This window comes from Muscardinus avellanarius (assembly GCF_963383645.1).
Source record: "Muscardinus avellanarius genome assembly, chromosome: 9".
NCBI classification, from domain to species: domain Eukaryota; kingdom Metazoa; phylum Chordata; class Mammalia; order Rodentia; family Gliridae; genus Muscardinus; species Muscardinus avellanarius.
Window position 1 is genome coordinate 109,513,181 of NC_137795.1, and position 17,052 is coordinate 109,530,232.

Below are 17,052 nucleotides of genomic sequence, written 5' to 3' on the forward strand. Positions count from 1 at the left end.
GGTGCTGGGGATCGAACCCAAAGTTGCTCTACTACCGAGCTACACCCCCAGCCTTTTTTCTGTCTCATTTTAAAACAGGGTCTCTCTAAATTGCTGAGCTGGCCTTGAACTTGTGATCCTCCTGTCTCAGCCTCCCAAGGACTGGGGTTACAGGTGTGTGCCGCCACGCCCGCTGCAACCACTATAACGTTAGGAAACAAGATCCTGGGGTGGGTGGGAACCCCAAGATCCACCTCAGCGCAGTTATCCAAGGACTGCCCTTGCTGTAAGACACATCCCGAGGACTGTGCTTCGCAGGAGGGGCCTCCAACAGGAGCCGGCCACACGCGCACTCGCAGCAGCGTGTGGAAGACGGTGTTAGAGATCAGAGCAGGAAGCAGCCGCGGCTTCCCGGTGACATTCAGGACCTTTCCTCCCCGCTGCCTGCCCGAGCAGCCCCACAGAGCTCGGTGAGAAGGAGGAGCCGGCAACCGCTGGCCGCTCCCTGCCCCGGGCTGCCATGCTCACTGTGGGCCCATCGGTGGCTGGTGTTAAAAAAAAAGTCAGACTAATGTGACTATAAACCAGTCTATAAAAATGGCTGGAAATAAACACCTCCGCCTGCCACGCGTCTTCTCGGGCTGCAGCCTCCTTCGGGCACCATCTGTCTGTTCTGTTGCTTGGTGGTTCCGCATGTGGGCTCAGGTGCCAGACAGCCCGGGCCTGCAGCTCGCCTGCGGTCCCCATCGGGGCCTCTGCTGCGCAGGCCTCCCATCCGCACAGCGGTCAGGAGAGCAGGGCCGCCTGCAGGTCAGGCCAGCCGTAGTGGGATGCGGAAGCTCACGCGCCTGGGCCCAGGACGCTGGGTCTCTGCAGAGTCCACTGCTGTCCTTGGTGGGTCCTTGAAAATCGCTAGAACCAGCTGCGGCCCGGCTGGAGCGCAGCGGGGCGAGTACCTGTGTGTCTTCCGCCTTCTGTACAACGCTGGCCCCTGTGCAGTCTCGAGGCGGGAAGGGACGGAGGAGATAGAGTAGCAGGTTCTGGTCCTGCGGCTGTGTCATGAGGGTCCAGCGCATCACCATGTGCCTCCTCTTCCCACTTCAGGGTTGAAGGATGATTTCCCCAGCTGCTGGGCACTGCAGGAAGCACCTGCCGGCCCTGGTGAGGATATCCCAGGTTGAAGGCCACACCTGTCCACCGGCAGCCCGCATCCATGCCGGTGGTTCCCTGACTTCGACTTCATGCCAGCACGACGCCGAAGGGCTGGCCCGATGCAGCTCAGTTTCTCCCTTCGCCTCCCCCGCTCCCAGCCTCCCCGGGCTTGATCCCGAGGCCCCACGAGCATCACGAGTGCCTGCATCCATCACAGAAAATGCTCGCCCAAGAGCCCAGTCTGCGGCCGAGGAAGCTACCGGCTTCTTGTAGCTTCAGAACCGCAGGGACCATGTTAGGTTGTTATCCAAGCGCGCTCCGGGGCCTCCTGCCATTTTTTGATATCCAGGTATCATACAGATACTGGTACCCTAAGAACATTCACTCTTGATACTTGCTTAATGAACACTTAGATACGCACAGCTCTCTCAATGCTGAGACTCTACCCTGTCCCTTCTCGCCCCTTCTCCAAGCTCTGGAGGAAGAGAAAGGGGCGACTTAGAAGGACTGGAAAATCCTGCCTCCTCCACGGCCCTGGACCACGGGTACTCCGACGCCGTCACTACTGAAGGAAGAGTGACGCCATATTCCCTTTGGCCGCTTGTGGATTTGAGTTTTCTAAGGGGAAGATGGATTTGGGTTGATCCTCAAAACTAAAGGTGCCTGAGTGAAAGCTAGGACATGCTCAGGGCACCCCTATGGGCAGTGCGCGCTGAGGGACCCCAAAGACAAATCAAACATGAATTCTGGGTTGGGAGGCTGCTCTTCCTGCTCCTGGGCAGAATTCTGGGATCAACCTTAGGTCCAGCCCCCTCCCTGGCCGCAGTCACTCAGGAGTGGGGGGAGGGGTTAGAAACTTCTAGGGAAACCCAGCTGGACACCACCAGGAATCTCTCCAGTCCATCACAGAAGATTCGGGAAAGACAGGTCCCTGAGACTTCCGGAGAGAGGGCCCCGTAGCCCAAAGCCGCCCATGGCTCCGTCTCTTGCTCAGCAGCTCACCAGCAGTTGTCTTGGTCCAGGTGGGCGCTGGGTGAGCCCCATCTCTGTCCAGGGCTGGGCATGTTGAGTGCTGGATAAATGACTGTCCCCGGGGCCCATCCAGACAGAAGTCACAGGGCGGTTATCAATTCAAGGTTCCAGGACTTGCCCGAGTCAGCAAGGATGCTCAGGATGAGGATGGGATCCCAGGCCCTCTCCTGACCCAGGTGTGCTCAGGACTCCTTGCCTGCCCCTGTAGGCAGGGGCTGTGGGGCTGGGAGCCAAAAGCCTGCAGGCAACCAGTCGCTAGTGGACCTCCATCTCCCCAGCGGATACTATGGTCTATCCTCAATTAAGCACCATGAACCCATCCATGGCTGTGGGGCCCCAGCCTCATGGCCTGTCCAGGGTCCTCTCCTGGCCAGCTTCAGGCCGGCTCCACGTCTCAGGCCAGGGGCTCAGGCCGGCTTGCACTCTGGGCCCAGGGCCTTGGCCTTAGCCTATCTCACTGCAAATAAGGAGACCTGCTAAATAAATTTGTAAATGTACTTAGCCAAAGCCTTACAAGGGATTAAAAACAAATTCACATCAGAATGTACAGATAAAATCAGTTCCATGAAAAGAATTAAAATGATCTCAACTTGGGGCCCTCTCCAGATACCCCGCTCTGGACTGACAGCCTTAGCTGTATTCTTAGGGTGTCTTCCCCGGGGCTGCTCTCCAGGAAAAGGCAACAGATACTTTAGAACACGGACATCTCCCCACTCACCCCGGGGATCTTGCTTCATGCTCCCCAAGCCTTGTGAGTGGGACTTAACCCACATTTATGGGTGAGGAGTCTGGGGTTCCTGGGGGCCAGTAAACTATCCAGAAAGGCAGGGGAGCAAACAGGGGCACTAGAGGTGCAACGCTGGTCTCTGATGCCCAAGTGTGTCCCTCCACACACAGCCCTTCTGCAGAGCAGATAACAGCCAGCCTTCATCCCGCCCCTGCTCCCGCGAGGATTCTGATACGAAAGCTCTAGTATGAGGACAGCCAGGTCCACGCACCAGGAACCACAGAGGCTCCCGGAGGGTGCGGCGTGCGAGGGGCGGCACCTGGCCTTTGGGCAAATCATCCCCTGCTCTCTGAATGCCAGCCAAGGTGCCAGGCGAGTTTCCAGTTGAAGGACTACCATGCCAGCCAAATGCCTCCTGGCTGACTGATGGTGCTGTTTCCAGCCAATTAGCTTGAGCAGAAAATCCAAACCACTTTCCCAGAGAAGAGTCGAAAAAGAAAACAACTAACGTTCTTAAGATTTGTCCTCTCCTTGCATCGAGACAGGAATGCTCTCTCTCCCATGGATGGTTCCCATGAGGTTTGTAAATAATCGATTCGCACAGATTTCCTGAAATCACGTCCTAAGGTTCATGAAGCATTCTGACTCTTGAAAGACGGCCCACGCCTGGTTCTTCCCCGCCACGCTGGCTGGGCGCCTGCATCTCCCTCCCATCGCCCTCAGCGTGAGGGCCCCGCGTAGGCAGCCGTTTCCTCAGGGCTGGGACAGGAGAAAGCTCCATCGTGAGGGAGCTTATGGCCTAACGAAGGAGGCTGGGGGACACATCAAAAGAAAACCGATCTGGCCGGGCGTGGTGGCGCACACTTGTCATCCCCGCGCTTGGGAGGCAGAGACAGGAGGATCGCACAGGTTCGAAGCCAGCCACGTGCCTGGCTTAGGAGACCCTGTTTCCAAATAAAAAGTATAAAAAATAGGTCTGGGAGAGTAGCCCGGAGGTAGAAGGGCTTCCAGGAACCCCAGTACCACCAAAAAAAAAAAAAAAAAAAAAAAAGATCCGATGCAGAAAGAGAAGTGGGGTGGTGAATGCCGCGCGAGGCCCCTGGGTGAGTGGGACTCAGCAGGAGCAAGGGCGCTGGGGGCCAGGAACACTCCGCCTCCACAGAGGGACCTGCCCGGGGATGCTGACTACAAACGTCTGGCGTCTGCGCCCCGCTCTGGGCGCCGGGGTTCTAGAATGCTCCGGGTTGCTGGCTGAAGCCTTCACGTGGTTGCTCCGAAGCCCAACATCCCCTCTGCCCTGTCTGGCTTGCCTTCCTTCCCCATCTGAGGATCAGAGCGAAGGGGCAGAATCTCTTGGCCGAGAGTAATCGCGGGCGAAGGCTGCAGAATCACCCGACGGCAAATGGTCATTTGCCGAGGAGCGGAGCCCAGGTGCCCGCCGGGACTTTGTTGGAGAAGCAAGCTCGCCTGCACCCCATGCCTGCAGAACTTTGCTTTGAGGCTCGCAGCAGAGCGGGCAGGTGGCGGGGGTGCTCCCACGGATGGAGGGCAGCAGGCCTGGGGCCAGGTCCGCACCCATCTCTGCCTACGGCTCATGTGCAGCCAGCACAAAGCAGAACCGCGTTGACACCGCTCTGTGACCCCTGACCTGAGGGGTGCCCGGGCGGCTTGGGCCCTCACCTGTGGCCTCCCAATATTATCTGAGTTTTAACCCCTGCTTTGCCACCAGGACCTCGGCAGGTTACTCCGCCCCTCCAGGCTGGGCCGGAGCACAGCTTCCCTTCCCTCTGACTCCCGGGGGTCACCACACACCCTCTGGGCCACTTTCCCACCAGGCAGGCGCCCAGCGGAAGTCATCTGGCTGAGTCCCTCAGACCAGTTTGGTATCTCTGCCTGGCATGTCTCTACCTTGGAGCCGAGAATATTCTATTACCTGTGCCTTAGGTCATGTCAGAAATCTCAAAATCCACTTCGTAAACAGAGCCAAGAGGCGAAGAGACAAGTAAACTCTCTGTTCTGACACCGCTCCTCCCCAGGGACAGAGTCCCCACGGACACTCACGCATCCCCGGCAGTGGACACTGGACGCATTCAACCAGGTGCCCGGCTTTGGGAGGACCCGGCGGCGCCGTGCACCTGCACGCCTCTCCCAGCCACAGGTCCAGCCCCTCGAAGGCCACCTGCCCCAGACAAAGCACAGGCGCCAGGTCGATGGAGACCTCAGACGCCGCCCAGGGGCATTCTACCTCCTAGTTACACCCCAGCCCTTTTTATGTTTTATTCTGAAACATGGTCTTGCTAAGTTGCCCAGGTTGGCCTTGAACCTGCAATCCTCCTGTCTCAGCCTCTCAAGTACTAGGAATGCAAGGTGTGCACCACTGCACCCAGATCCAATCCTCTTTTTTAATGTATATGGATTACATATCGTGTATGCTACAAATAACACGTACAATTTAATATAAACTATAGTTAGACAATGTGTTGTTTGTCACTTGTGCAATATACTACTGTATGGTATATGTTGACAGGTCTTGAGAGGATTAGCTGGACCACCTTACACAGACCCCCTGGCCCTGCGCTCTTGTCCTCGAACTATGACCTGCAGCTTTTCCTACCCAAGGCAGTCTGTTGCTCCACCCCCAATCTAGACCGAGCACTAGTGGTGGCTGGAGAAGCCCTTGAGTTCAGGGCCTGCCACCTGGACTGCCTGCTGGACACAAGGCCAAGTTGTCCCCAATGACCAGCCACTGTGGAGCCAGCGGGTCGCTGGGCAGGCATGAAGGCGTGGCCATCCTGGCCCCAGCTAACCACAGAGATGGGCCTGGATGGCAAGAGTTTCCCAGTAGACACAGCAGATTGTGAGAAAGACTGGACGTTTATTGTTTTAAGTCCCTATGGTTTTAGTGTTTTGAAAGCAGCAGTGGTGAGCTGGTTGGTGACAGGTGCCCAAGGCTGCCCTTGTGGGGACTGCGCTGTCTTGGTCCCAGTGACACTCCACGCCTGAGCCATGTGCTGAGCACACGACAGGCTGGCAGAAGAGGGACCCAGCCCCACCCCACCCCCACCCCGTGACCTGAGCGAAGAGCTGGCCGGGTGTTCCCAACTGTTGGCTTAGTGTTCATCCCAACGTTGGATCATTTAAAAAACAAAACTGAAGAAGCCGGGCGTGGTGGGCACACTTGTAATCACAGCAGTCGGGAGGCTGAGAGGATCGTGGTTCTCAGGGAGCCTCAGCTACTTAGTGAGGCCCTCAGTGAGACCCGGTTTCAAAATAAAGAATAACAAATAGGGCTAGGGTTGTAGCTCGGAGGTAGAATGTCCCTGGGTTCCACCCCCAATACCGCAAAAAAAAAAATACACACACACACACACACACACACACACACACACACAAAGAAGATCTAGAGCAAATAGAAGGCCCATCATTTCTTTCACAAGAAGGGCAAAGAATTTTCATTTTTCAAGAAAGGTGAAGAATATTCTTCACTGACCATCTAACAAATGAGCAGAGAGAGGAGGTCAGCCCCTGGGCACACTGCTGGAAGGGCGCGTGCAGTTTCCAGCCCTGAGCCAAGGACCTGTCCGTCCAGTCTACTACCCCAAGGTGACCTTGACACTTCACAGAGCACCAAGGCCAGCACTGAACAGAGACAGTAAGAACCCAGCTAACCCAGAGGTGGTTCTCCTTGGCAGGCCGGGCTAGAGGGGCCAGAGCCGTGCACGACAGAACGGCCCTATCTACGGTCAGGACAACTGCACGACAGCGTCCGTGGTGACACTTCGCAGTCTATCAGAGATGAAGAGAAATGACTTAAGTAAAATCTCACATCTAGCAGGTTGCAAGTGTTCCGTCGGTATGATCTCAATCGGATGACAACCATGCTGCCCAGGTGCCATCTGATAATCAGTGACATCGTCTTCACCACTGGGGAGCAGTCTGAATTGCAAAGAGGATGACGTTCCCTGGGGCACTTGCCAGGCGCCATGGTATCCTCAGGCTGGGCCCGGTGGTGCTGGCCTCAAGCTTATCACCCAGTGGCTGTTCCTGTGGTTGACGCTGTGAGTGGGATGGGCCGGGGAGGGAGAGGTTTCACCATGAGCGTAGTGTTTATTCCAGTGTTGGATTATTAAAAAAAAAAAAAAAAACGAAATATAAGAAGCCAGGTGTGGTGGCGCACGCTTGTAATCCCAGCATTTGGGAGGATAATCAATCGCAGTTCGCAGCCAGCCTCAACTACATAGTGAAGCCCTTTGCAACTCAGTGAAACCCTGTTTCAAAATAAAAGAAAAATAAATCCAACAGAGGCATGGCCACTTAGAGCCCATCTTCTGTGAGCCGAGAGGAGGAACTCTGGACAGACAGGGCTGTCCCCGGCCTTCATCCAGCGCTCAGTCCCACCACACTAGGATGTCCAGCAGGGAGGAAGGGGGCTGCAAGGAAAGCCCTGGGACCTGGGGAAATGCAGCCAGAGAGCTGTGGACACAGGAGAGCAGCACCCGGCCCCTTGAGGGGCCAGGCACCTGCTCACAAGGCTCCTTCCCGAGGAGGGAGCTGCTGTCCCGCTCCCTGCGAGGACAGGGCCCTGCTGGAGTAGGACCCCTGGCCACCATCACAGGCCCACACACCAGGTGCCTCACGGTTTGGGAGGCAGGACCACCCTCCCCTGACACCTCTGGAGGACCCTGTTGCCTCCCCCGCCTCCTGGTAGCCCCGTGTCCTTGGCTCGCGGCAGCCTCACTTCAGTCTCGGCCTCAGCCTCCACGTGGCCTTTCTCTGTTTCTGTGCCCAAATTCCCTTTTCTTATAAGGACCCCAGCCCTACAGGATTGTGGCCCATCCTAATGACCTCACCTCAACTTCTGGACACACTCAAGGGTGCAGGGGTTAGGACTCAACAGGTCTTTTGGGGAACACATTTCATTCCATCAAGGTGTTCATCTCTGCACTTTCAACATGTGGCCGGGGGACCAGGTATACAGCTGCAGAGAACCCCACTTTTTTCTCACCCCAGCAATTGCCCTGCCTAATGCAAATATGACTTTAGCCTCCAGCACCCCATTTCTTTACCTAAAAACTGAGCAGTATGAAGCCAGGCGTGGTGGTGCATGCTTGTAATCCCAGCATCCCAGAGGCTGAGACTGAAGGATCACAGTTCAAGGGCAGCTTCGGCTACTTAGTGAGGCCCTTTGCAACTCAGTGAGACCCGGTTTCAAAATAAAGAATAAAAAATAGGGCTGGGGGTGTAGCTTGGAGGTAGAATGCCCCTGGGTTCCAGCCCCAGTACTGAAAAAAAAAAAAAAACGGGCAGTATGAGCACCCTTGAGGAGACCCTGCCCTTGCCCAGTGGCACCCCCACCCCTCCACACACATGGGGTCACTCTGCGCCACCCTCCTGCTGCGCTCCCTCACAGGAACCTCACAGCAGCAGAGCATCCCTCAGCCAGGATAAGGAAGGGGATGGGGCTCTGTTCCACGGAGAAGGGGTTGGAAGCTGGGGTTACTGAGAGCAAACTGGTCTCTACGTGTATGTCCATCGGCAAGCTTGCTGCCCAGCTAGGACTCCAAAACCCCGAGGCCCTGGCAGGAGCCCCAAAGCCCGGACGGGATCCGATTGGTCTATGGCAAGCCGTGAACTGGCAGAGAAAGCTTCCTGTCAACAGGAAGTAAAGGATGGAGATTAAATTATTTTCAAAGTCAGAAGTGGAAAAAAGAGATGAGGACAATTCTGATTAACCCTTCCAAAGCAGGGCTGGAAGAAACAGTCCAACCCCTGGCACCCCTCCCACTGGGGAACACGGTTGGCTAATACTTAACCATTTCCTCTAGTCTGGTGGCCCATGCCACACAACAGGTGGCCGTGGGGTCTCCTAAGAATCCCTGCGGTGAAGCCCGAGGGGCACAGCTCACAGTCACGCGGCTCCTCTTTAGAGTAGAGCAAGGTCATGACTGGCTGACCAAGCGAATGAACTGTTTCAACTTGCTGGCTCGGCGCTGTCTCTGCTCAGTCCACCTCAGGGCTTATCAAGATGGGTGGGTCCCCCTCTTGAAAGGAATAGGAGCCTGGTATGGTGGAGCACACCTGTAATCCCAGTACTTGGGAGGCTGAGACCGGAGGACCTGGGTTCGTGGCCAGCCTCAGCTACTTAGTGAGGCCCTTTGCAACTCAGTGAGACCCTGTTTCCAAATAAAGAATTAAAAAATTGGGCTGGGGGTGTAGCTTGAAAGTAAAATGCCCCTGGGTTCCATCCCTAGCACCACAAAGAAAGAAAGAAAGGAAAGAAAGAAAGAAAGAGAGGAGGGAATAAGAGACAACCCTTGTTTGTGGGGGGTGGTCATGTTCACAACCTGAGTCAGAAACAGAGAAAAGAAGATAAAGAGCCCCAAGCAGGAGGGAGCTCAGCTCCCACCGAGGGTCTGGAGCACCCATAAAAGCAGCCCCGCAACCCACAGAGAGACCCTGGCAGCGAGCAGAAGCAAGGGTAGTCGGGAGACGGACAGCTCCAAAACAAAGTCAAGAACGGCGTCATTTCAGAGCACATTTATTTATCTGAAGGTTTTAGAGGACACGAAGTATTGGAAAGTTAGTGTCAATGAAGTCCGACCAGATGAGGCAGCGTTGGTAACAGGACTCCAAACGACCTCTGCGGCTGCTTAGGGTCAGTGGATTATCTGGTGCTCAGGCACCTGCGACTCTCAGCACAGCCACGACGGCCAATCTGAGCCAAGAGGCCGTGCGGTCACAGATTTTCTAGGTTTGATTGGAAGCAGTCAGTGCATAGAAGACAGGCAGAAAGGACACCAGCCCAACACCAAGAAGCCTGGGCTGGAGATGAGGCTCCGCGAGAGAGTGCCTGTCCAGCAGGGCTGAGGCCCAGCCTTCCATCCCCAGCGCTGAAAAAAGAGGAAAGACAGACAGACAGACTTGGCCAGGGTGTGATGTGTGGAAGGCACAGTGTTGAACACACCAGCTACGGCGGGCTGTCCCCTCTGTCACCTCGGTACCAGAGCCATCCCTCTGTGAAACAGGGATCCGAGGTTAAGCATCTGCCCCATCACGGAGCCGCTTTGCAGTTTTTCTAGCCTCCTGACTACAAGGACCTTGAAACTTGCCACCAAGAGCAGCAGGACTAAGCAGAAACTGGGCGGCGGCAGACTTGGAGGGGAGCAAAGGTGTACACGTCGCTCCCAGCCTGACTGTGCAGGTCACCCACCATGTCACAGCGAAAAGGCCGTCTGCAATGGGGGCCTGAGAGGATGGGAGGACAGAGCTCTGCTCCGGGGCTACACCTTGAAGCTCGCTCTGAACATGGGACCCTGCAGAGCCCCCGGCTTGCACGCACACTGTTCCAGAAGGTTTGAACTCTCTAAATATGGGGGAGGCCTTGAAGGAGGAGGATCGCGGCTCCTCTTCCAGCAGTCTTTCCTTCCTCAGGCCCAGCCAGCGTGCCCTGCCCTGCCCTGCCCAGGAAGCCCTAGCCATCTCATACTTGGGGTGCTGTGGAGGGGATCCCAGGCCCCATGTATTTGGTTTTTGTTTTGTTTTGGCGGCATTGAGGATGGAACCCAGGGGCATTCTACCTCCGAGCTACGCCTCCAGCCCTATTTATATTCTTTATTTTGAAACAGGGTCTCACTGAATTGCAAAGGGCCTGAGTAGTAGCTGAGGCTGTCCAAGAACTGCAATCCTCCTGTCTCAGCCTCCCAGATGCTGGGATTACAAGCGTGCGCCACCACACTCTGCTCCAGGCCCCATGTATAAACCTGGGAGCCAGAGGCAGTTTTGGGGGCTCCCCCACCAAGTAGCTGGGCCACCAAGTGCCCCAATATCCTGGTACTCTTCCTGGGCATCTGGGCTTACAGAATTTGTGGTGCACCAAGCCACTGCAGGGAGGAGTCAAGAAAGCTTTTAGTGCAGCCCAACAGCTGGCCCTTGCTGGCTGCTCTGGCTGGAGACAGAGGTGGGCATCCATCTTTATTTGAAGCCAGGAGCATGCTGCCTTTGTTGAAAAGTCAGCAGCCAACGATACCTTTTCTGTGATGGCTGGAGAGGTGCAGGGGATCGATAGGAGGTGGAGAGATGACAGATGGATATTTAGGTAGGTAGATGGACAGATGGCAGGAATAACTTACGGAATAGAAGAAATGGATGGGAATTACAGAGAGGCTGAAAGCCAACGATTTTTAAACTCCAGTGGGCGTAAGAACCACCTGGAGAACTTAAATACTCAGAATTGCAGGTCTCACCCTCAAAATTTCTAGTTCAGTAGGTCTGGGCTGAGACCTAGGATTCGATACATTTTAAAAATACCAGATGATTCTCTTTAGGCCAGTCCAAGAACCATACTTTGAAAATGACTGCCCCACACCGTAACCCAGCAAGCAGAGCAGCTGAGGTCGAGAGCAACGTCAAAGCTGACCCCCACCCTGAGCTGCGTGGCACCCGAGCCCCTTCCCCTGGTCTCGAGTCCAGGCGTCTCTGTGGCTTGAGTGGCAGAGAGCACTGTCCTTTGCTCCTCTGGCCCCAGGAGGGAACATGGGAACTGCCCCGTTCTCTGGGAGCACCACCTGGAGGGCACGTGCGCCTCGAGCCGTCCTCGAGCTGTGTGAGGCTTCTGCGGGGGGGGGGGGGGGGGCACGTGGCAGCCAGTGCATCGTGACAGGCCCACGCCCGGGCGTGTCTCTACGACCTTCTGGAATCAACTGCTCTGGCCTCTATTTTTAGTCTGTCTCCTGGGACTGCAAAGGACTTCTGGAGTTCCTCTCTCTAGAAGGGCCAGGACATGTACGCCTGTCGCTAAAGCCCTACTCAGAGGTGACCCCCAAGCCCCTCCAGCCTGCTCCAGCCCAGGGTCCCCCTCTCTCTTCCCCTTAGGCCACCTGCACCATCACTGGCTTGTAAACAGCTCCCAAGAGTAAAGTGGGCCTTACACATGCACAGATTTCAACACTGATGGGGAAACCACGTCTACTCAGAAAAGAAGGAGAAAGAACACACTTGCTCCCAGAGTGCTGGCAGAATCCCACACACAGCAACACGAGCAGCCAACGACTTCCTCGACCGCCCCCACCCACCTTCATCACCATCCTCCTTCACCTAGGGAGAAGGCGAGACACGGAGACAGCGTGCGCCACACTCCAGCCTTAGCGCCCGCCGGCTCCTGTACCGCCCTGTGCAGCCTGAGCCGGCCCCGCACCTGCCTGTCCTCCCAGCCCCCAAGACTCGAGAGTGATGCTCATAGGTGATCTGAGCTGGCTTAGATCAGCAAGACAAGGGGACATCCAGGATGGCTCACATCCGACAAGGGACATCCTCAGGCCGAACCAAGGACCAGTTTCCCTTCCAGGGTAGTTATAAATCATTTGGTAATTCCGGTCTGTGGAATTGCTCATGGGCCCTGGGGTGTTCCCGAAAATGGGTTCTTCATCCTCAGTGCCTTCAGAGAGTAGGCAAAGAGCCCAAGGTGGGTGGTGACTCCCCAGCACAATGCAACAGCCTCTGCTCTGCCCTGTGCTAGACATGGGGTAGAAACTGGGGTCCCAAAGGGCTCGCTCCAACCGAATCAAAGTCAAGCTGCTTGGACACGAGGCGCCAGGAGGCCTTGTTACCCCAAACGCCACTGCTCAGCATCAAATGGCTGGAGTCCCTGGACCACCAGAGCCACCAGGAATAACTCCTTGGAATCCGAAACACCCTTGGAAATGGCGTTCCTGGGACACCACTGTCATCTTACGCCGGGGCTTGGGGAAGCGGGCGTGATCTCCGGCAGATCTGCTGCCCTGGGTTCAAGTACAACCCGCCCTGTGCCACCACACTGTAACACCAGCTCCCGAGGCGTCCGTCCCCTCCCAGGGCCTCCGTCTGCCCTTCCTGTCCTTCGGGCTGCCCAGGGATCTGAGTGGTTCCCAGCCTCCACTCCACACGCGCTCTAGGCTCCTCCTTACTGAACTTCTTCACATCACTTTTTTTTTTTTTTTTTTGCAGTACTGGGGAAGGAACCCAGAGGCCTTCTAGCTCCGAGCTACACCCTCAGCCCTATTTTTTATTTTTGAAACAGGGTCTCACTGAGTGGCAAAGGGCCTCACTAAGTAGCTGAGGATCCTCCTGTCACAGCCTCCCGAGTGCTGGGATTACAAGCGTGCGCCACCCTGCCGGCTGTTCTCATCACCGTGGCTGCTTAATTTAGTTCCCTCCCCCCAAGAAATAACACCCAGGCAAGACCTCAGGTTCAGTAGTTTAACTGAAGCAGCTCGGGGGAGGGAGTGGGGAGTGGAGGCAGAGAGGCCAGGAAACCCCCGCGAGGACGCACGAATGGATGGGCTGCCACGGTGGGCAGGAGGGGCCTGCCTGGGAAAGGGGCAGATGGCTATGCCCCCCCCCCTCGGTGGAGTATATACCTCGGGACACGTCCAGCATCCCCGCACGGACAGAGCCTGGAAGGAATCCTTCATGGGGAGAGAGCGTCACAAGTGAGAAGCTGCCAGTAAGACCCAGGCGAGCTAGGGACCAGCCACAGGCTCCGGGGTGGGGCACTGACAGGTCTGCTGGAGCTTCTGGGTGCCTCTGGGAGGAATTTCTCACTCCCCAGGCCTGGCCTTTGAGCCTGTGTGGCCTGGCTAGACACAGGACTCCAGTTCAACTGAGATTTCACATAAATGATGATTTTTTTTTTTTTTTTGTGGTACTGGGGATGGAACCCTTCTACCTCCGGGCTACATTCCCAAACCTATTTTATATTTTATTTGGAAACAGGGTCTCTTAAGCCAGTGAGGCTGGCTTCAGACCTGTGCATCCTCCTGTCTCTGCCTCCCAAGTGTGGGGATTACGGCACACGCCCGGCTGGTTTTAAGTATGAGTATACCGCCTGGAACATACTTATACTAAAACAGTCTATGTCCTTCATCTGAAATCCTAATTTACCTGGGCATCTTGCACTGGTAGTTACTAAACCTGGCAAGCCTTCTTCAGGGTCCTACATGGTGATCTGGTCTCCACCCGGTCCCTCAACCCCTGGTCCTCAGGCCCTTCCCTCCACGAGACACAGCTTCTCGCCGCCACCCCTCTGGTCTGAAATCTCTAAGCACATCAGCCCACCTCATCGCTGCAGCATCTGCGCTGGTCAGCTTTCAACCCTGGATACTCCCAGCCACCCTGTAAGGCTCTCTAGCACAATGACCAGCAGGTGGTCACTGGAGGCTGATGCAGAAACCCTAGGTCCCCTCAGCAACCACAGACCCCGTGAGCGCTGAGACAGAGCCCTGTCCTTAGAAAAGCACTGGACACATGGTGGCACTCAGTTCACTGTTCTGGAACAACGGGCTGAATGCTAATTTCAGTAGAGGCTGTGCCATGCCAAGAAGGTTGTAAAAAGCTTCCAAAGAGGATGGCAGAGTCTCTCAGCAACAACCTGGGTTTCCAGTGTGCGCACGCAGTCAGGCCTCTCCTCCCATAGCTGGATTTTGCCCTGGACCCCACCGGCCTGGACCCAAGCACGTGCCACTGGACCTAGCCTCTCCCCTTAGCCTTGACCCAGTGTGGCCTGTACACTGGCAACGTAGTCGGTTGTGAAGTCCTTTCCTCTCTCTCTCTCTTAAATTAGGTGTTCTGGCATGCATGCACTAATCATATGCGTACATAACACTTTACACTGTAAAGAGCTTTTCCAGGTACTATTTTATTTCAACCTTCCTGCAAAGTAGGTGTTATTTTTTCCATTTGACACACGGGACAGACTGCACAGTTACATGGTTGCCTGAAGTGACCACTGTTAAGCAGATTTTAGCAGTAATGTCCAACTGAATGTACAGGTACGGTTTCTGAACGGCTTACATCAGCAATGGAAGCAGGAAAATTTCTTTTTTAAATAAAACCTTTTATTCCTGTATATTTGGGTCACCACCACAGTGGCCAAGCAGCAGACAGAAGGATCCAGTCCCTGGGTCAGGGGCGCTGGCCCAGGTACCCACGAGATGTCTAGGGCACCAAGTCCCTGGACCTCACCTTCCGGGTCCAGCTGTTACACCTGGGAGGGGAAGTTTAAGGAGGACCTTGGGGGTCGGACTAAAAAAAAAAGAGGAAAAAAGGGGTTCCACGCAACAGATGCCTCGGATTATTCGCTGTGGAGAGTGACCACAGCTCTGCCAGTGGGTGTCAGGATGGGTTCCCTTTGACGGGGGTCCAGGCAGCCCTGGGGAGGGGGCTCACTGCACACTCCCACCCTGCCCAACACTCGCCATAAAATAGTCTCAGCTGAGCCGTCTACGCCGTGCGGGCCCGTGCTGTGCGTCTGGGTAAGTATCAGCACGTGTGTGTTGGGGGTGGGGTGTCTAGACAAACACTTTTACTTTTACTTGGTTGGTGGAGACAGAGGGTGTGACCCGGCCGGGGGTTTCCTTTGGGTTAAGGTAAGCGGTGGGCGTGCCTCCCACCACCCTGGGAGTGGAGGTCGGGGGCCCTGCGGCTACCTGGGCGACCTAACGCGGAGGAGGGGGGGCGCACGATCCTTACCCCACCCCCGCCTCGTCGGGAGCGGCGAGGTCGGTCTGCAGACCGATCGATCCCTGTCGCCAAAGTCCGCCCAGGCTGCCGGCGTGGCCGGGGCTGAAGTTCGCCGCAGCCCCGCACTGGCGAGGAGCCCTGCACCCCAAAACCGCGCAGGCCCCGGCCACGCTCCCCGGCGAGCCGCGGAGGGGCCCCGCCCGGGACCCAGAAACGCCCCAGGACCGCCCGGGGCAGCGATGCACAGGGGGCGCGGCTCGACCCGACGCCCCACCGCGCCGAGCGCGTCCCCGCCGCCCCGAGCGCGTCCCCGGTGTCCACCGCGTCCGTGCGCGTCCCCGCCGCCGCCCACTGCGCCCCGAGCGCGTCCCCGCCGCCCCGAGCGCGTCCCCGGTGTCCACCGCGTCCGTGCGCGTCCCCGCCGCCGCCCACTGCGCCCCGAGCGCGTCCCCGCCGCCGCCCACTGCGCCCCGAGCGCGTCCCCGCCGCCCCGAGCGCGTCCCCGCCGCCGCCCACTGCGCCCCGAGCGCGTCCCCGCCGCCCCGAGCGCGTCCCCGCCGCCGCCCACTGCGCCCCGAGCGCGTCCCCGCGCCGCTCACCGGGATGTGCACGCGCAGCGAGCGCCGCTTCGGGCCCGAGCTCCGCTTGCCGCCGCCGGGGCTGGAAGCCTCCTTCTTCTTCTTGGTGTCCATGGCCGCGCTTCCCATAACTTCAGCCAGGAGTTGCCGGCGGCCGCCGCCGTCCTGCTCGCCCCGCGGGCCGCGGCCGCAGGTGCAGGGAGGGCGCGGGGCGGGGCGGGGCGCGGGGAGGGCGCGGATGCGGCGCGTGCCCGCGGGGCGGGGGCACGGGCACCCCCACCCCACCCGCGCCCGGAGGCCGCCGAGCCGGGAGGCGGCGCGCGGGACCAGGAAGTGCGCGGCGTGCGGCGGCGCCGGGCGGGGGGCGGCCATGGCCCCCAGCCCAGCCCGCCCCAGCCCGCCCCGCCCGGCCGCCCGCCCGGAGCCGATCTGGGCGTCCCCAGGCTGCGGGGAGGGTCCGCATCCCCCCAGACCCCCAGGGCGGACCTGCGCCCCGGGCTAGGGTGGGGAGAGGGCTTCGCTGCTCTGGCTGGAGGACCCGGTAACCCCAAAGACCACTGGGGTTCTCTGCTGACGCCATCTCCGCTGCTCCCAGGACCCCCAGAGAACGAAAGGGACGGGGTCTTTGGGGGGCGCCGGTGGGAGGTGGCCTGGAACTCCTCGGCTTTAGGAAGGGGCCTTAGGAAAAGGGCGCGCCTCCGCCCTGAGAGTTACCCAGTTTCGGGCGCGTTCCCGCCTCCCTCGCCGACCCAAATTCCAAATTCCGCAGCTTGGGCAGAATCCCCAAAGCGTGGGCGGGCCCCTGGGTCACGGGTGGGTTAGACGGCTGGGATGGAACCCAGGATCATTCCACCCCCAAGCTACACCCTAGCTCCTACCTTCCTTGCTTTCTTTCTTTCTTTCTTTTTCTTTTTCTTTTTCTTTTCTTTTTTTTTTTTTTTTTTGTGGTTATGGTCCTGGGGTTTCTGGAAGCCCTTCTACCTCCGGGCTACACTCCCAGACCTATTTTTACATTTTTATTTGGAAACAGGGTCTCTTAAGCCAGCGCGCTCGGCTGGCTTTGAACCTGCGCGGTCCTCCTGTCTCCGC

The 17,052-nt window shown here is 57.5% G+C and overlaps 1 protein-coding gene across 3 annotated transcripts in view; it reads right to left on the reverse strand.

Moving 5' to 3' along the window:
- PRKAG2 (protein kinase AMP-activated non-catalytic subunit gamma 2) overlaps positions 1-16,092 on the reverse strand; it is a gene marked incomplete at its 5' end in the record, with an annotated part of 260,276 nt that extends 244,184 nt beyond the window's left edge. For all 3 annotated transcript variants that reach the window (XM_080701977.1, XM_080701976.1, XM_080701975.1), the window contains one exon: positions 15,985-16,092. In XM_080701977.1, coding sequence (XP_080558103.1) covers positions 15,985-16,092 — 108 coding nt within the window. The remainder of the gene's footprint in view (positions 1-15,984) is intronic.
- Positions 16,093-17,052: the final 960 nt, after the last annotated feature.